The sequence below is a fragment of the Amblyomma maculatum genome, chromosome 8 (assembly GCF_055883805.1).
Source record: "Amblyomma maculatum isolate TAMU_Amacu chromosome 8, ASM5588380v1, whole genome shotgun sequence".
In the NCBI taxonomy this organism is placed as follows: Eukaryota; Metazoa; Arthropoda; class Arachnida; order Ixodida; family Ixodidae; genus Amblyomma; species Amblyomma maculatum.
The window spans coordinates 105,159,059-105,176,107 of NC_139351.1; the positions used below are offsets into that span (position 1 = coordinate 105,159,059).

The 17,049-nt window shown below is 43.9% G+C and overlaps 1 protein-coding gene across 1 annotated transcript in view; it reads right to left on the reverse strand.

Moving 5' to 3' along the window:
- The window catches only part of Naglu (N-acetyl-alpha-glucosaminidase), a 56,117-nt gene that overhangs the window by 9,194 nt on the left and 29,874 nt on the right, over positions 1 to 17,049 (reverse strand). Inside the window, exons 14-18 of the mRNA XM_084577113.1 lie at positions 12,850 to 12,992; positions 10,765 to 10,837; positions 10,337 to 10,429; positions 7,743 to 7,834; positions 4,475 to 4,579 (exon numbers count right to left, since the gene is read on the reverse strand). Coding sequence (XP_084433239.1) covers positions 4,475 to 4,579; positions 7,743 to 7,834; positions 10,337 to 10,429; positions 10,765 to 10,837; positions 12,850 to 12,992 — 506 coding nt within the window. The remainder of the gene's footprint in view (positions 1 to 4,474; positions 4,580 to 7,742; positions 7,835 to 10,336; positions 10,430 to 10,764; positions 10,838 to 12,849; positions 12,993 to 17,049) is intronic.

Below are 17,049 nucleotides of genomic sequence, written 5' to 3' on the forward strand. Positions count from 1 at the left end.
AAAACGATGCAAAATGGCGGACAGCCCGAAGCAATACTTCAAGGCAGTAATCATGCGCCATTCGGTATTGATTCATAACCGGGTTATGTGCAATGCCGCAGAGCACGTGCTTGGCCACGCGGAGCCATGTTCACGCTAAATGTGATTGACATTGTACATGACGTGACCGGCACCTCTGAACCAGACACGCTACCCCTAGGCTACGCAAACACATCCATATGGCTTGGTTAAAGCGGGGATTTACATATAACTATATAACTATGGCTGTAGGCTTTTCACATATTGTGGTAGCTGATGCTTGTATACTAATGAGTACGTGTGAGATAATAGAGATACAAATGAAGGGTATGAAATTACAAATGAAGGGACAGTGATTCATCAAGTTATCATCATCATCATCATCATCATCATCATCATCATCATCATCATCATCATCAGCCTGACTATACCCAATGCAGGGCGAAGGCCTCTCCCATATTTCTCCAATTAACCCGGTTCTGCGCTAGCTGCATCCACTTGGCCCCTGCGAACTTCTTAACCTCATCCGCCCACCTAACTTTCTGCCGCCCCCTGCTACGCTTTCCTTCCCTTGGAATCCAGTTTGTTACCCTCAGCGACCATCGGTTATCCTCTCTTCGCCCTACATGTTCTGCCCATATCCATTTCTTCTTCTCAATTTCTTCTTAATAGCAACGTGCAACACGAAGAAGAAAGCAAGGGGAGATGGGAGCCATTTAAGCACAGTTTCTTACTCTTACCTAGAGGGAAAGTGGGGGACGCTGCACTTCGGCCACCTTGGGCGCACTAAGAATCATGGGCTGGTGTGGTTCTCGTTGCGGGACAGTCGCATTTTAACTATACTATATACTTTCATGCCGCTTTTTTCATATTAAAGCGTGCTTATTAGGGTCGAAATATTGGTTTCCATGCTGCTAAATACTTAGCCAATAGGAGAAAGAGCCATTGCTTGTTTTGGACAAAGTTTACACTTACATGATGTTTCGCTTGCTTTTTGCAATTTACAGTTTCAATATTGAAAGTTGGGACATTTTCCTTTGTAGAACAGGGTTTATTTTTTCATTATTTTTGGCCAAACGTTGTAGTTCTGCATACAGTAACTCTCCGGCCCATGATGCTTTGGGCGCCGACGGTGGCTTCATTAATTCATTAATTCATTCATTCATTCATAAACCTTTATTCATGAGGATGACCTGAGGCCTAGAGGGGAAGGGGGTGGGTTAGGGAGCATTGTGCATAGAGTTGGTTACTCTTATCTAGAGGCAAAGCTGTGCCGCCATCTATGGCAGTTTTCATGGAGCTTCCTGACGACAATTCAGCCACCTTGGGCTAGACTGCTACGCATCGAGCCTACGGTGGCTGAATGGTCGTCAGGAAGCTCCATGAGAACTTTCATATATACGCCTGAACGCCTAATCCTAAGCAAATATGAGGCTTATTGCCGCTTTTTATTGCCAAAATTGCATAATTTCTTAACACAGACACACTTATCGTCTGCTAGAGCAGCGATACAGACTGTATCTTAGGCGATTGTAGTGGTATATTGCCTCGTTTGACAAGGAACCGCCGCCAAGAACGAACTCTGGCTGCATAGTCGCCGACTCAGCTGACAGGCGTATGGTAATGTACCGGACACAGGACCAACTCGTGAATTCTATTCGTCTGCAGATTACTTTGATCCGCTGTCTTGAATATCGTGTGCATTTGGCTACGGCAGGAAGAGCTTAATTTTGCGCTCACTGGGAAGAAGCGCTTTAGACGTTGATGCAGTCGCGGCTACCGCCCTTAAAGCGCACGGCTATGAAGCGCCGGGATACAGACGTGCGTCCAGCCTAAAAAAAGTCGTTCAAAACTATCGAACATGATATATGCACCAAAGCTAAGCGCCTGTGCCAAAAGCTACCGTAAAAAAGTTCTTCTTGTGCTAGTGCTGCTCCCTGCAGCTGAGCCGCGCGTAGAAAGCGAACTGAATGCCCCTCGCGCTAGGCAGCCTGAGAAGGTGGGTGGGAGGTCAGGATGCTAGCGACATTTATCCTCAAGCGACGAAACTAGGAGCTCGCCGCTATGAATGAATGAGTGAGGCACTTATCCGCAATGCGGCGTGCACCGCATGACAAGAATGGCAAGAGCAGATCGCCACGTAGGTAGAAGCGCGCCGCAGGAGTCATGCGATGCGAGGCATGAAACATATAGGATGCTATGGTGTCCTTGACAGCTGGCACCATCTGTCGCGTACGCCTGTCGCTAGTATGAACTGAGAATGTGGAGCTGGGGCTGGCAGTTTGTTTCTAACCAGTGATGGATCACGCATGCGCAGATTGACCGTACGAAAAATGCCGATTCACGCGTCTATTCCATGTTCAGCGTACACAGTTTACATGTAGTGAACTCTCTAATGTTTTGCAATCTCTCTCACCCCAGCCAACATCGGTTTTAAAAAGGTCGCTCCTGCGAGACACAATTAGCATTACTCGTAAATGATCTTAGTTCTCCTTTCGAGTATTAAATTCCATTTGCTGCGATGTTTTTAGTCTTGGAAAAAGCTTTTAACGAGGTTCCTCCTAAACGTTTGTATTTAAAACTTTCCCATCTTAACCTTGACCCAACACGTTTATGAATAGGTTCGTGATTTCTTAACTAACCGACAGCAGTTCGCTTATGCTAATAACGCTGCTTCTTTCAGGCCTACACAAATGACACAATGACATACACCAATGACATAATTTCACACTTTCATGTACCATTCGCCTGTTTGCTGACGGCCCTCCAAACTGACATTTTACGTATTGTGTACCTATGTAAAACCTGGTGGATGTCACTAAACGTGAATAAAATTTTGTTAATTTTATTTCAGCGGCGACATTCATATCAAAACGCCTGGCTGTGCAATCTGTGTGCTGGTATTTCTTCCACGTCAACAAGTAAGTACCGAACAATTAATATGTCGCATATTCTTTCTTGGTCCACTCATATTAGAGCAATTACAAAAGGAGCTAGTCGTCTCCTGTCATACCTACGACGTTGTTTACTGTTAGCTTTCTGTGAAGTCTCCCGCCTACATAATGTTAGTTCATTCTTGGCTAGAATATGCATGCGCAGGTTTGGGGCCTCGCATTTCTTATTTGACTGAAACACTTTAACCGTTTAAAAACGGTGCAGCTGCATTCATCCAAAGTGATTACTGTTATCGTTCAAGTGCCACTACCTAAAAAAACCCGACTTCGAGACATGGCGCAAAGTCTGCACATTTAACCTCTTTCACACATATTATCAGTCGTTCCTCGCAGATGCTAAACCAGCTCAACACACCTGGCTTTGTACCACTCACACCAAACCACTTTATCCACCTTGCGCGTGTACTATACTGCGCACCAGCATCCCCTCTTTATTCAGAGCGCAGTGGCATTTATTTTGTATTAGTATTTTGTGTTGCATTGTTTCCTTTCCAGTAATATCCTCATCAGGGACATGCGGGGTGTACGGTAAGTAAATAATTGATTCACTATGCTAAGCTATCATCACACATGATTACAAGTCACCAACGTAAGAGCTCAAGCAATGGATAGCAGCTTTTTCGGGGCGGAGTGCTTCAGTAATGACGTGCGCTTAATGAACACTGTTATTTATTATTTTCGAATGCCATTCTAGCATAAGTTATGTAGTGACACTACGCACAGCCGGCGAGAAAGGCGAGTTCCCGTGCCAACTGCACGCAGACGTTACTCGTACGTGACACGTGTCCCCAACTCGTGGCGCAGAGTCTCGACTACGGCAAGTCCGGACGAAATAGGCAACGGCTGAGCACGATAGGTAACTGTTTATTAACCCTAACGTAAGGCAAAACACACTAACACCTTAGAAGAATGTTCTATCCGATAAAATAGAATTCGAGTGGCTCACGGGTCGTCGTAGTCATCGGCCGGCAGGAAAGGTCAGGGTAGTCCGCCGAGAGTCTCCGGGTGCAAGCGAGGAGGCTTTCCCATCGCAAGCACCCCGGTTTTATCCTTCTCGGTATTGCATACCGGGAAGTAATCGGAGCTTCTCGGGACCAGACAACGAGAAGTAAGTAGTTCCTCCTCGCGTTCGGAAGCGATGCCGTGACGTCGCAGCATGGTATGGGGAGTGAGGGAAACGATAAGTGCCTTCTCCCTTATCCTTTCCTGGCGAGCGCGCATCCTCTCGTGACTCGGCCACACTCGTCGCTGGTTAGAAAGGAGAGTGGGATATACGCGTGTCCCCACAAAGTACCTAAAAGAGACCGGAGTTTTATGACGGCTGAGACTAAGTACTTTTACCATAAGAATTTTAAGTAGCTTGTTAGCTGAAATATTTTGATAGCGTAAATTGCGATTGCGCGCATTTGCTTCGCACCGGTAGTTTATCATAGAGCATTACATCAGTTGCATATGGTCACAAGCCTGACGCCGTGGGCTTGCGTCATTATCGAACCACTTACCCAAATGGCCTTTCCATTTTCTTCCAGAAGCATTCCCTAATTTCCACGTAAGTGGTGTCGATGAGTAGTTGAAGGGACTGGCGGGTCACGTCAACGAGGTCATATCTGCAAAAAGCAGCTTCAAGTTAGTATTTAGGTAATTAGTCACTGATATCTTATTGAAAATCTACTCCACCTTGAGGGAATTCTGTAAAATTAGTATTATATCCATAGATTCAACTGGCTGCAACGAATTTTCGTAAATAAGCTGCATGCGCGTGCTGTGTGATGTCAGCGCATGGTAAAGATCCCCAGGTGGTCGAAATTACTCCGTAGCCCTCCACTATGGCTTCTCTTTCTCTCTTTCCACGTTCACTCCCACCTTCCTTACTTCCCTTACGGCGCGGTTCAGGCGTCACAGAGCAAGTGTGACAGATACTGCGCCTTTCCCTTCCTGTGAACGAATTATTATTATTATTATTATTATTATTATTATTATTATTATTATTATTATTATTATTATTATTATTATTATTATTATTATTATTACGAATTAAACTGTCGTTAAGCGTTTCAAGAGATTCATTGTCAGTTTGAAAACCCGCTGAACCGGCAATGTATTACTTTAATATAATGCGCCTTAATAGTTAGGGACTCGAATGCCGATCCGAAGGAGGCTAGAGCTTTTGGGAGGCCAGTTATATTACCTACCCCACCTCTGGCGACCGCTTGTTGTGTTTGTTGTGACTGTGGGAAGAAGGAAAAGAAAATGCACGGGCCTGCTACTGGCTCTGTAGCTGAGCCATCTGATTTATTTATAGGAAGGGAAATGCGCGGTAACTGTCTCACTTGATTTCTGTGGACACCGCAACCGCGCCGTAAGGGAAGGGAGGAAGATGGGAGTGAAAGTGGATAGAGAGAAAGGGGAGCCGTAGTGGAGGGCTACGAAGTAATTTCGACCACCTGGGGATCTTTAACGTGCGCTGACATCGCACAGCACACGGCGCCTCTTCGTTTCGCCTCCATCTGCGCTGTTGTTGTTGTGGCTGTAGAAAGAAGGAAAAGAAAATGCACGGGCCTGCTACTGACTCTGTAGCTGAGCCACCTCCGCTGCCTCTAACTGATTTATTTATTTATTTATAGGAAGGCAAATGCGTGGTAACTGTCTCACTTGATTTCTGTGGACACCGCAACCCCGCCGTAAGGGAAGGGAGGAAGATGGGAGTGAAGGTGGAAAGATAGAAAGAGGAGCCGTAGTGGAGGGCTACGGAGTAATTTCGACCACCTGGGGATCTTTAACGTGCGATGACATCGCACAGCACACGACGCCTCTTCGTTTCGCCTCCACCGAAACGCAGCCGCCGAGGTCGAGTTCGAACCCGGGTACTCCGGCACAGTAGTCGGGCGTCTTACCACTGCACCACCCCGGCGGGGCTCTCTGCCTCGTGTGGACAGAGGAGAGAAAGTAGAGAAGAAAGAAAAAGAAGGCGGAGAGAAAGACACGCGCCTAAACAGCCGTCGACGACCACCTACGCGATGGCGGGTGCAATGACGGCCTACAGCAGATAAAAATTCGGTGGCAGGCTAGCCCCCTTTGTAAGCCGCATTAACCACCTACTAGTCCCAACCCCGTAGGGCCAGGAGGAGCCACATTTCACTCCTTCTTGCTGTCATGCACGGCACGTGCAGGCGGACTATTATATTTAAAGAAAGAAAATTAGTTTTGGATGATTCAAAAAGCTTCCACAAATACACCGCAGAGGCACAACACTATTTAGGCTGCATCATATTCTTATATGACATCCAGAATTATTGCCAGCTAAAAAGATTACGCCGAATTTAGTGAAGTTTGCGTTGCTGGCCCTTCTCCAGAGTAGTAGTAGCGAACGCCAACGTCGCACACGTACGCGGTACCTATGGAGATCGGCTTGCTTTTATGCAAGGAAATACCTACCAACTGTCTCGCTCAAGGTAGAATCGGCGAAGGAAATGTTGGATAAAAGTAATTTCATTTTCCTTTTTTTCAAACCCTGCGCCGCATTATCCGACTCGCGCGTGTGACGCTTCGCGCCTTCATGATGAGCAGATGAAATCGCCCAACTTCCCGCGCTGCTTAATGCGCCCCTTGTTTACATTCGTCTCTTCACAACGCCGAATGCGACCAATGGCGCGTTTCGTTGATGGCGAAGCGCTGTGCAATGTCCGTGCACGTTAGCGATCACCAGGTTATCGAAATTACCTCTGAATCTGGCAATATTCGGCGCCTCTTAACTTTCTCTCCTGTATACTTTTTTTCTGCAAGTAGCTTTCTAGCTGTCCACTGAGAGGGAGACACGTACTGCACCTTTCCTCCCTTGATAGCCAATATGTAATTTATTCGTAATATGTAATTTTCTGATTACTGATCCTATGTACCGCGGCATTCGTGAGTGTTTTATATTACCTTCTCCGGCATTATAATGGCTGTATTTTAATATTTTAGTAACTAATATTGCACTATTTATATAGCCATTTATTGTCTGTATCCCGCATTATATAGGTTGTGCATATTTCTATTCAGTTGCTTATTAAAATCTATTTTCATGGGAGGCTCCAACCCGTGGTGTGCCATTTGACCTCTCGCTGTATATGCTTGTAACCTTTCTTGGATCCCCTGATAAACTTTCAACTCCAAATTCAACTTGAACAGTCGCTGCTAATTTAGTTTTCGTAATGTCAACTCTTAATTTGGAGCATAGCATAACAAATATTGCGACTACTGTCAGGACTTGACTAGGACGTTTTATTGTCCGAGTGTCATAAAAGGGAGAGCCTCAGAACCAATCCAATCCAATCCAATCCAATAGACGTTTTGTACGTGTCATGTGACCTAAACTAGTCTGTGACGTCACAACCGCTGCTCGGAGGTTGAAACCGAAATTGGAAAATCACGGGAGAGAAGAATTAAATAAAAAAAATTATTATTTCGGGCACTTCATGCTACCTCTAATGTTTTCTGATGTGCTGGGCATCATTTAAATGGCTTTCAATCGAAAGCCAGAATACTGAACTAACATTTGATGTGCCTCCTGCCTTACGGCAGCGTAGTTCAACTTACGTACATTCAATTATATATGATCGTGACTCGACATGTCGATGAGAGTTAGGCCTGGAATAAAGTCAATTGCGTAGTGGGCGACGATGTGGTGTTCTTTTCCTTCGTGCCGCTCACATCGTGGAATCAAAGTTCACAGTTCTACTCCAGTATACTCGCAGTCTAACCCACAATATTAGCTTTGGCGAGTCCTACCTGAATGTTGTTTGCTCCGCGATGTCGGGATCCGCGGCCGCATTTAGAAGGTCCCTCCAAGCCAGGTAGACTTCCGTCGGATCGTACCACGTCTGCGTGCAGAACCAGGCATGGATACCATTTAATTTCGCATAGCTCGTAGCATCTTTGCCGTTATGTGATGAGTCTTTGAAAAAATCGGTTAGTAATCTGCGCTCATGTGCACATGATCAATTATTTTATTGTTTAATTACATTTAATGAAATCCCCCAAATAGCATAGCTAAGAAAAAACGCGCATTGCAAGGCCTGCAGATGTAACGCCGTCTATCAGGAAGGCATCTGTGGGTCTTGCAAGGCGAGCTACAGTTTATTTAAATAATTTTTTCTCGGCAATGCTATTTTAAGGACAAGCTCCAACTCGGCCAATATAAGATGACCCTTTTAAATAACAATAAAAATTAACGTGTTTAAGTAATTAGTGCAATAAATACCTAATTGAAGCATTACACCTCTTACCTGCTGTCCGCTCAACTATAGGTTCAAGGCTAAAATCAACCTAAAGCCAATTAACGTTTTATTTAAGGAAACAATAGAATCTTCTAAAGAAAGAAAGAAAGAAAGAAAGAAAGAAAGAAAGAAAGAAAGAAAGAAAGAAAGAAAGAAAGAAAGAAAGAAAAGAAAGAAAGAGAGAAAGAAAGAAAGAAAGAAAGAAAGAAAGAAAGAAAGAAAGAAAGAAAGAAAGAAAGAAAGAAAGAAAGAAAGAAAGAAAGAAAGAAAGAAAGAAAGAAAGAAAGAAAGAAAGAAATGGACGCTCGATATAGTATATCAGAGGAATGACCCCTCAAGGTAATCAGCACCATGACGGGTCATCTGGAAGGCGAATAGAAAAAATCCAGTGATCCTTGAACCAATGTTAGCGTGAGATTAGCTTTTCCCATTTGCATCTTGATTTGCATCCGTAACTGTTAACTCACTGCGTCACTTGTGTTACAGTGTTGTGTGCGATTCCAAATTTTTGTAGTGAAATTCACACTGCGCTAGGTTTTCAAGCCGTCAGCGTGACACCGTTCCACGGGACCATTGCCTAGCAACTGTCACGTGGTATCGACTGAGAGCTGGGCCAGGACTTGGAGGAGGAAAGAAGAAAAAGTAGAAATAAAAGAAGAAGAAATAGAAGAAGAGAAAGAAAAATAAGAAGCAGAAGAGAAAGAAGAAGACCTATAACTCTGTAGTTGGTAGAGGCGAACGACAACAACGAGTTGCTAGGGCAGAAGGTTCGCTCGAACGTTGTGACGGCGGCACATTACATCCAGATGCACGAAAGTTGCGTATAAGAGAAACAATGAAGTCTTGCATCCAGCATCCAAACACTTCAGCGCTGCGGCGGTTGTAGCGTGGTCGCCAGAAACCACGCCAGCCAAACACCTAACACTACAGTATAAGATTTAAGTTTCGATGCCTGGGCGCAAAGCGTGTGCGAATATTCGAAAATTTCGAATAAAAAATCGAACATTCTTCTAGTCGGTAACCTCAGTTAAGCGTAAGCACGGTTTAAGCCGGTCTTGCAACTAGCCTCAGCGCAATGTCAAAACACGTTAAAGAACCTCAAGGGGTCGAAAAGAATCCGGAGGTCTCCACTATGGCGTCCTTGATAGCCCATGTTCAACATCGGTAGTGAATTTTCCCCCGTGCTTCTCTCCTGCACGAAATGGGTGGAACATATTCGAGCGATCGACGTTCGTAAGAAGTCTGCCTGGGCCACATAAAGCATTCCTTAGCGAAATAACTTAGTGTCGACTGGAAAGTCATGAAGCAGCAACATCACAACGGTAGTTAGTATTAAATCTGAGTTATCTTTCTTAAACTTTTCTTAATCAGCTATGCCACCTGAAGTATTGAAAGTCGAAAAGGCCCATCTGAAAGCTTGTTCACTTGGCCTTTACACACTACGCGTTTCTAAAATGGCTTTGCCGCCACGGTATTGTTTAAAATATTAATTTCACCTCTTCTGCATCGCCAAATACAAAAAGCAGCATTTGTATTTTGGCTGACGAAGACTGTAGCACTCGGACAACACGAAGACAACATATGCGCTATTTTCGGAACCACATTTGAACGCATGCAGAAAGACGAAGATCTTGCTCTGCACACTGCTCTTGCGATGAGCGATACAGTGTGGACAGGATTGGCGGGAAAACACACAAAAGGTCCCGTTAAATACACATGATTAGGGTGGCAGAATGGGCGAGTTGTTTGTTCATAATAAAGACTGTAGCGCTTGGAAGAACGGACAACACGAAGCCAACACATGCGCTCGTGTTGTCCGTGTTTCCGAGCGATACAGTTTTCATCATGAACAACCAACTCGCCCAATCTGGCACCATCATCATGTTTTTTGGCGTTGAAGTGAATGCGTCAATACTGTGTCATGTCCTTTTTAGCAGAAATGTGAAGTTCATTACCATCTAAAGGTTGGCAGATTTTATTTGCCTCATGAGTGTCTAATGCAACTTCTAGGAAAGCAGTTCTCTGGCTCGGACCTCTCCGCTTGGTCGTTGAATTTCTCTGTGCGCGTCGGTTAGTTCCCAAACGCTACACGTAAAAGAAACTCACCTTATTCTTGAGGTGAAGTGAAGGTCTAACTACGAGGGTGTACTGACCGTGATCTTTGATAAGAGTTTTAGGATCCAAGTCATAGACGCTTTTCTGGAATCAAAGGAAAGCAAAATCATTGATACTGCTTGTCACACCTCGCCTAAAACTATTTCCGTTTGAGAACCTCAACCTCTAGTTGAGAACTTCAACGTCCATTTTGCTACAGCGCTTTACAAGTACAGTAGATGGAATATGTAGTAGACATTTATTCCATGTACTCCATCTTTTGAATACATATATTTAAAGGCTCTTTTAACATTCCCATTTGCTTACAAATAGTTATGTACACGTAAGGGAGATATTGTAAAAGATTCTCAGGGAAATTGTTCAATCCGAATGTTTCAGATGGTAATCAATAAAGCCCGAATGAAACGAGATGATCTCACCGCAAGCCGATCCCACGCACATGTAGCGTTCGCATCCACTTTGCCGTATCTTCTTAGAGCATAGTTCGCTATCCTGCGAAGTTTATCAAGAAAATGTATGTCTCAAAAGATGAAGGCTTTCGTCAACGTTTTCATTCATTCATTCATTCATTCATTCATTCATTCATTCATTCATTCATTCATTCATTCATTCATTCATTCCCGCTTAGCTGCAGGCGTTAGCAAGTGGGCGTCGATTTCGTGACAAGCATTGATGGGTGGATGACGTAGATGACGTCAAGGTAGATGACGTCTTCACGCATTCACGCAAGCTATATATCGCACGCGCCATATATTTGTAGCGCCCCCTGTGCATAGCTGCGCCACCTAGTGCCACAAAGCAAGAGCCTGCTGGTTTAATAATAATCATCATCATCATTATTGTCGTCGTCGTCACCATCATTTATTAGCCCTTAAAGTCCCCTGGAAGGGTGCATTACATAAGGGGAGGGGGGGAGGGCATCGGAATACTCTAAATGATCATTACCATACAATCTCTATCAGCCATAGCGTCATATCAGTCATATGTAGCAACGAAGGCTACTTGTCATGTTTTGCAGTTTTTATTAAATTGTTGTGCGTAACGTGGAGTTTTTATAAATGAGATGCCAAGTTGGTTCAAGCGTTTGAGCAGCGTAGGCTTCACACTGGACACGCGTTAAAACTTGGGCTAATACGTTCATGTGTGCGCGTGGTCTCTCTTGCGTTGTACTACTGATCTATATCAGTCGTTCGGACTGTAACGAGCATAGACTAAAGCGGGTGAAGATGGCTATTTCCAAAGCACAACGCGAGGACGATTACAGTTTAACACAAGCGCAAAAGATGCGATATCGTTTTGTTGATGGGACAATTTGGCCTGAAGAAGAGCCGTAGGGGTGGGAAGATACCGAGTCGCTACGACCATCGAAGTCGTGTTCTGAGCGCAGTTTCCAGCGCACTATATACTGCGCTGGAAAAGCCTGACTGTCTGCCCTGTCCCGGTGCATGTGTGAGCCTTTTAGAATTATCCTGTTTATGAGGGTGCTTATGTGCGGAGATATTACGGGCTCGTATGATGCGAACCATTGATTCGGTATACAAGAATATTGTTTTTTTCTTGTTCTTTTTTTTTTTTTTTTGCCAGTGTTTAGGCGAAAAAAAGAAATGAAGTTACGGTGATAGCCGAGTAGTCTAGCTGCTGCAGGCGAGGCTGATCTCTTCGGGCCACCGTGGGTTCGAATCCCACTTAGCGATGCAAGTATGTTAATTAAGGGGCCATTTGGTAAGACAGACCGGACACTAAGTGCCCTCTGTGGGGCCCATCCTGTCCCGGTTTTCGTGTGCCGCCTCCACGTTGCTTTCTTCTTTCGAGTTCTAAGTAAAGTCAAATTTTGCCAGTTTCTCGGAGGCTGGTCATCGACAGATGGCCACTGCCGGTTTTCATTCGAACAAACGTTTAATGCGAATTAACTATAATGAATGAATAAATTGCATTCAGTACAAAGTGTAACTTTAAACCACATTTGCTCACATTTTGCGTCACGTATTTTTTACGTAATAAAATGAATTAAAATATTTAACTATTCTTCGAAATGACAGTACATGTTTGATTGTAATAACAATGGGAAGTCGGAACCATTCTATATATGCGCTCGATTGTTGTGCCCAAGGATGCGGGCTCGAATCTCGGCCTCGACTGCAGCTTTTCGATGGAGACGAATAGTTAAGTGCCCCTCTGCTGTGCGATGTCAGTGCAAGTTAAAGAACCCCAGGTGGTCGAAATTTCTGGAGTCCTCCACTACGGCGTCTCTCATAGCCTGAGTTGCTTTGGGACGTTAAACCCCAATACCAACCAAACCAAATCATTCTATATATGCAGAAAGAAAGGAGGATCATCTGATTATCATCTGATAATCTCTTGTACGCAAAATATAGGAGTTCCTTGAACAGAAAAAAATATTACAGTAGTCGTGTTAGGAGCAGCAGTGGCCTCTGAAATGGCCTTTGAGATAACTGGACTAGATAGATTGTTTGTGAGAGTGTTACGCAGAAACTCGCTCTCACCAGTCGCTTATGTTGACGGGAGAATTTCTCCATGCATTCTCGTTCATGAATTCAAACATGACGTCATTCTGGTTGATCCCTTCAGGGGTCAAACCGGTTCCCACCATTGTGGAGCCATTCGCTTTCCGCGCAGTAAACGGACCCTGGGGGTAAAAAAAAAAGAAAAACAAAACATTGGAGAACACAACGCCATATATGCCCACGAATGGTACATGATTCATATTGTAATTTTCATGGTTATAACATTGTGCAGCCTTGCGCAGATTTATTAAGATTGCTCGAGCTTCCATTGGCTGGCGCTGCTACGCTGTAATATGGAGATGAGAAAATGTTGCAAGGGAAAGGACATGCCTATGCATCTGGTGATATGCATCTGGTGAACTGCTATGATTATAGTGGGAATCAACAACCCTTTCCCATATCTTCGGCTGGTATGCATCGGAGACGCAAGAAGCTGCGACGCTGCAATGCTTGTATTACAACTGATAACCAAAAAAGCACACATGTGCGTTGAACATCTTAGCATGCCCGCTAATTCACTTACAATCATTGCTTGCGAAAACTAGTTGTGGAGGACCTCCAGTATCGGCGCATTAATATAGTTACAAGGAATTGGTTGCTCATTAGTTTCCACCCAAGTTCAGTCATATGGCCACAATACAAGGCTATATGGCTCTTGCAGACAGTTCGTAATTGCAGAAAAATTTATACTATGCGGGGTTCGAACCCGGCACCTGCGTTAATCTGGGGCAATCTTCTGCCGCCTGAGCGAATCCGGAGCGCTAGTCTTGTAGCGAAAGCTACTTTGCGCTAGGTTTTCAAGCCGTCGGCATGGCACCATGGCACCGTGCCACGTGACTGTTGCCTAACAACTGTCACGTGGTATAGAACTGAGAGCTGAGCGAGGAGTTGGAGGAGGGAAGAAGAAGAAAAAAAAGTGAAAAGAAGGAGAATATAAAGAGAAGAAGAAGAGGAAGAAAAAGAAGAAGAGAAGGAAAATAAGAATAAAAAGAAGAAAAAAAAGGAAAAGAATAAAAAAGAAGGAAAAGAGAGGAGAAAAATAAGAAGAACTCGGTAGTTGGTAGAGGCTAACGACAACAGCGAGTTGCGAGAACAGAAGTTTCGTTGTGACGGCTGCGCATTGAATCCAGGAGTCCGCAGAAAAATTTGCTGCAACACTCACAGCTTTCGCTCTGTCACCAGATTCAAGCCATGCTTAAACCCCCACAGGTTTCTCTTTATTGCCTGCTTTAACAAGAACTCAGTACAACCAGTGAATAACACAGGACGTGCCAAATATCCGTGTTCACAGCACATTAAAACTTATTCAATGAAGCCAATTTATCAAACAGGCTCAGCCACTCGGGCTGCTCGGCCTGAGCTCCGAAAACATCGTGCACATATGTTATGCTGTGAATTAAAGTTTCACGCGTAGAGCGTGCGTTTTCATCAGCGTGAGGAACCTGCATTATCGTTCTTCAAAGACAGCGCAGGCTCAGAACCGGTATCATATCGTATCGTACCCTCATCTTCGACCTGCAGAGGGCGAATGACATCAGGAGTGACTGGTAAATCTTTTTTTAAGGTTCCCTGAAGGACGTCCCAGTGTAAAATAGCGTCCTAGCATTCTACAAAAGCGTGTTCTATTATTTCAAGTCTGTTACAAAGAATGATTTTTTTTTTGTTTTTGTGACGAATACTTGTCATGTGCTTATGTAGTTTTCTGTGATACATGTATTGTCGTTTTTCTAAATATTGTGTACTACTTTTGCTGCCAAAGTAAATGGCTGGGTGCCTGTGGCCTTGTCAAGCTGCCCAAGAGGCAGCTTTTACTGTAGACATCCTGCCACCATGTACTTTGTGGTGGTGAAATAAAGTTATTATTATTATTATTATTATTATTATTATTATTATTATTATTATTATTATTATTATTATTATTATTATTATTATTATTATGTAACTTGCTGGCCAAGGGACAATTATACCTTTAGCATGGTTTTGGGGAGCTTGAAGAAAAACAAAAGGCTTTACGAATGATTTTACTAGCATTTTCTTGACCTATTTAAATACGTCTCGTCTTGAGCTGTGACTGTAAACCATCCCGTATACAGGAACAGGCACCAAGAGATCAATTAGGTCTCTGTATAGTTTCTTTAGTTTTGCAATGCTTACATATTCTGACGATAAATATGCCTTAAGCAAGCGGAGTGAGGTCACAACTTCTGATGGATACCATTTCAAGACTCCATGTGCAGGATAGCTGCAGGAAACAAAGAGCTCTAGCAAAACATTCTTTAGGCGCACTTTTATGACCGGGCACAAAAGCAAGTGCTTCTGGTGACGCAAAAATTAGAAACAAGAAACAATTTGTCGAACAATTAGGTGAGATAGACGGAGACCCCCGCGGCTGATCAACGGAATGGAGCTTGTGCAATTACACCATTTCCAAGTTGAGCCCCAAATAAGAACAGCTGAAACGCGGTGCACCTAGTGCACATTAACACGCGACACGAATAATACTTGTAGCATATACCAAACTTTGGCGACAAGAAAAAGAATTGCAAGCTGTCGCACGGGCAAACACTGAAAGGCCTCTACCCTGCCAGCCTTGTGATCTCTCCTTAGCACGCGTTTCTTGTTCCGATGTTAACTTATTTTCGTGATAACAATCAAGCGGCACTTCTAGGTATTTATTCGAATTAGTTGTCCCTAACAAGTGTGCAAAATAACGCTACCTACTACGCAAGTGGCCGTGCCAGACAAATGCTTATTTCTTTTTTCCAAATTTAATACACTTCTCGTTTTCTTGCAGTGCCCCATCGTAGCGTTTACCATCCCTGTAATGCTACCATAATCTAGGCAGAAAATACATATATCATCCGCATAGGATAAAATTTTCACTTCGAATTACTGAAGCTGGAAACCTGCTATTTTCTTATTATGCATCATTGATGAACAAAGGGGTTCTAGGTAAATTGAAAAGGGTGACGGCAACATAATGCGGCCATCTCTCGCAGATTATTCCACAGGGCTTTTGTAAGGCTTTTGTTTACATTTACACGCAGACGCGACAGCGCATTGACCAATAAATGGAAATTCGAATGGTGGTGTTCCGGAGTTTAGGGAAATACTGCAAGTAGAGCATATTTGCAATGGGGGAGCATTTACCTAATTAATTAAAACAAATGGTATTGAGAGGTTACTCGCGAACTCAGCCAGCCGTCATTCTACTCGTTGTACGCTATTCGTGTCCGCGTTTCCGCTAATCGAGTATCTTTTTAAAACTAACAGCAGATGGAACACAAACGCAATGTTATCAGAACTCGGCGATGACCTTTGCATTGTGGGAAATGCTTCGCACGAAGCAGAGCAGCCAAGCACACGACGCTCTCTTCAGATCCAAGGCCGGAGTGCATGCTTGGTCCCTTTCCCTATTCCGCTTTTCTTCACTTCAGCGCCCGCGCCACGAGAAATCAAAGCTCATGGCACGACGGAGGATGTGTGCTTTGACATACGGTACCGATCAGGTTAATATACTTGGCTGGATTTAATGGGGGTTAATAGCGCGTGACTTTAATATTCTGCCCTAATCTATCAGTAAAAGTCTATTGTCAGTGACCAAAGCGATCGCGAAACAACCACGAAACTCCTGATAGTGACACCGCCGCACTAGACTGAAACCGCCTCAGCAACACTTCGTTGACATTTTACAAAGTACTAATATCTTGTAAGTAACAATCAACAACGTCAAAAACTATTGCTTGCATTACTTTGATTAAAACAAACAAGTTTAGTGTAATATTACTGAGTATAGGGTGCAGTCTTCAGGATATTTAATAATGTTATAAGGCGCAATGACCTGACACATGTCAACATGAAAAAATTGTCATTATTCACGAAGTTCCAGGTGCGGCCTCTTCGCGCTGGTCACGTGGCACTTCAACATCTCTCGACGATGCGCTGGCCACGTGTTTGTCAGCTTCCTTCTGTAAGGCTGTCTTTCAGAACAGCGAAACTGAGCACCTGAGCGTCCTGCTTGCTTTTTGATGAAACAAGTTGATGGTTATCTATTTTCCTAGTTTCTCTCAATGAGTTGAGAGTCGATTCGTAAGACACCATAAGGAACGGTTTCTGGTTTCGGCCGGTAGGACATTAACTTTCAGGACGGTTTGTACTGCTTCATTGTAAAACCAAGCA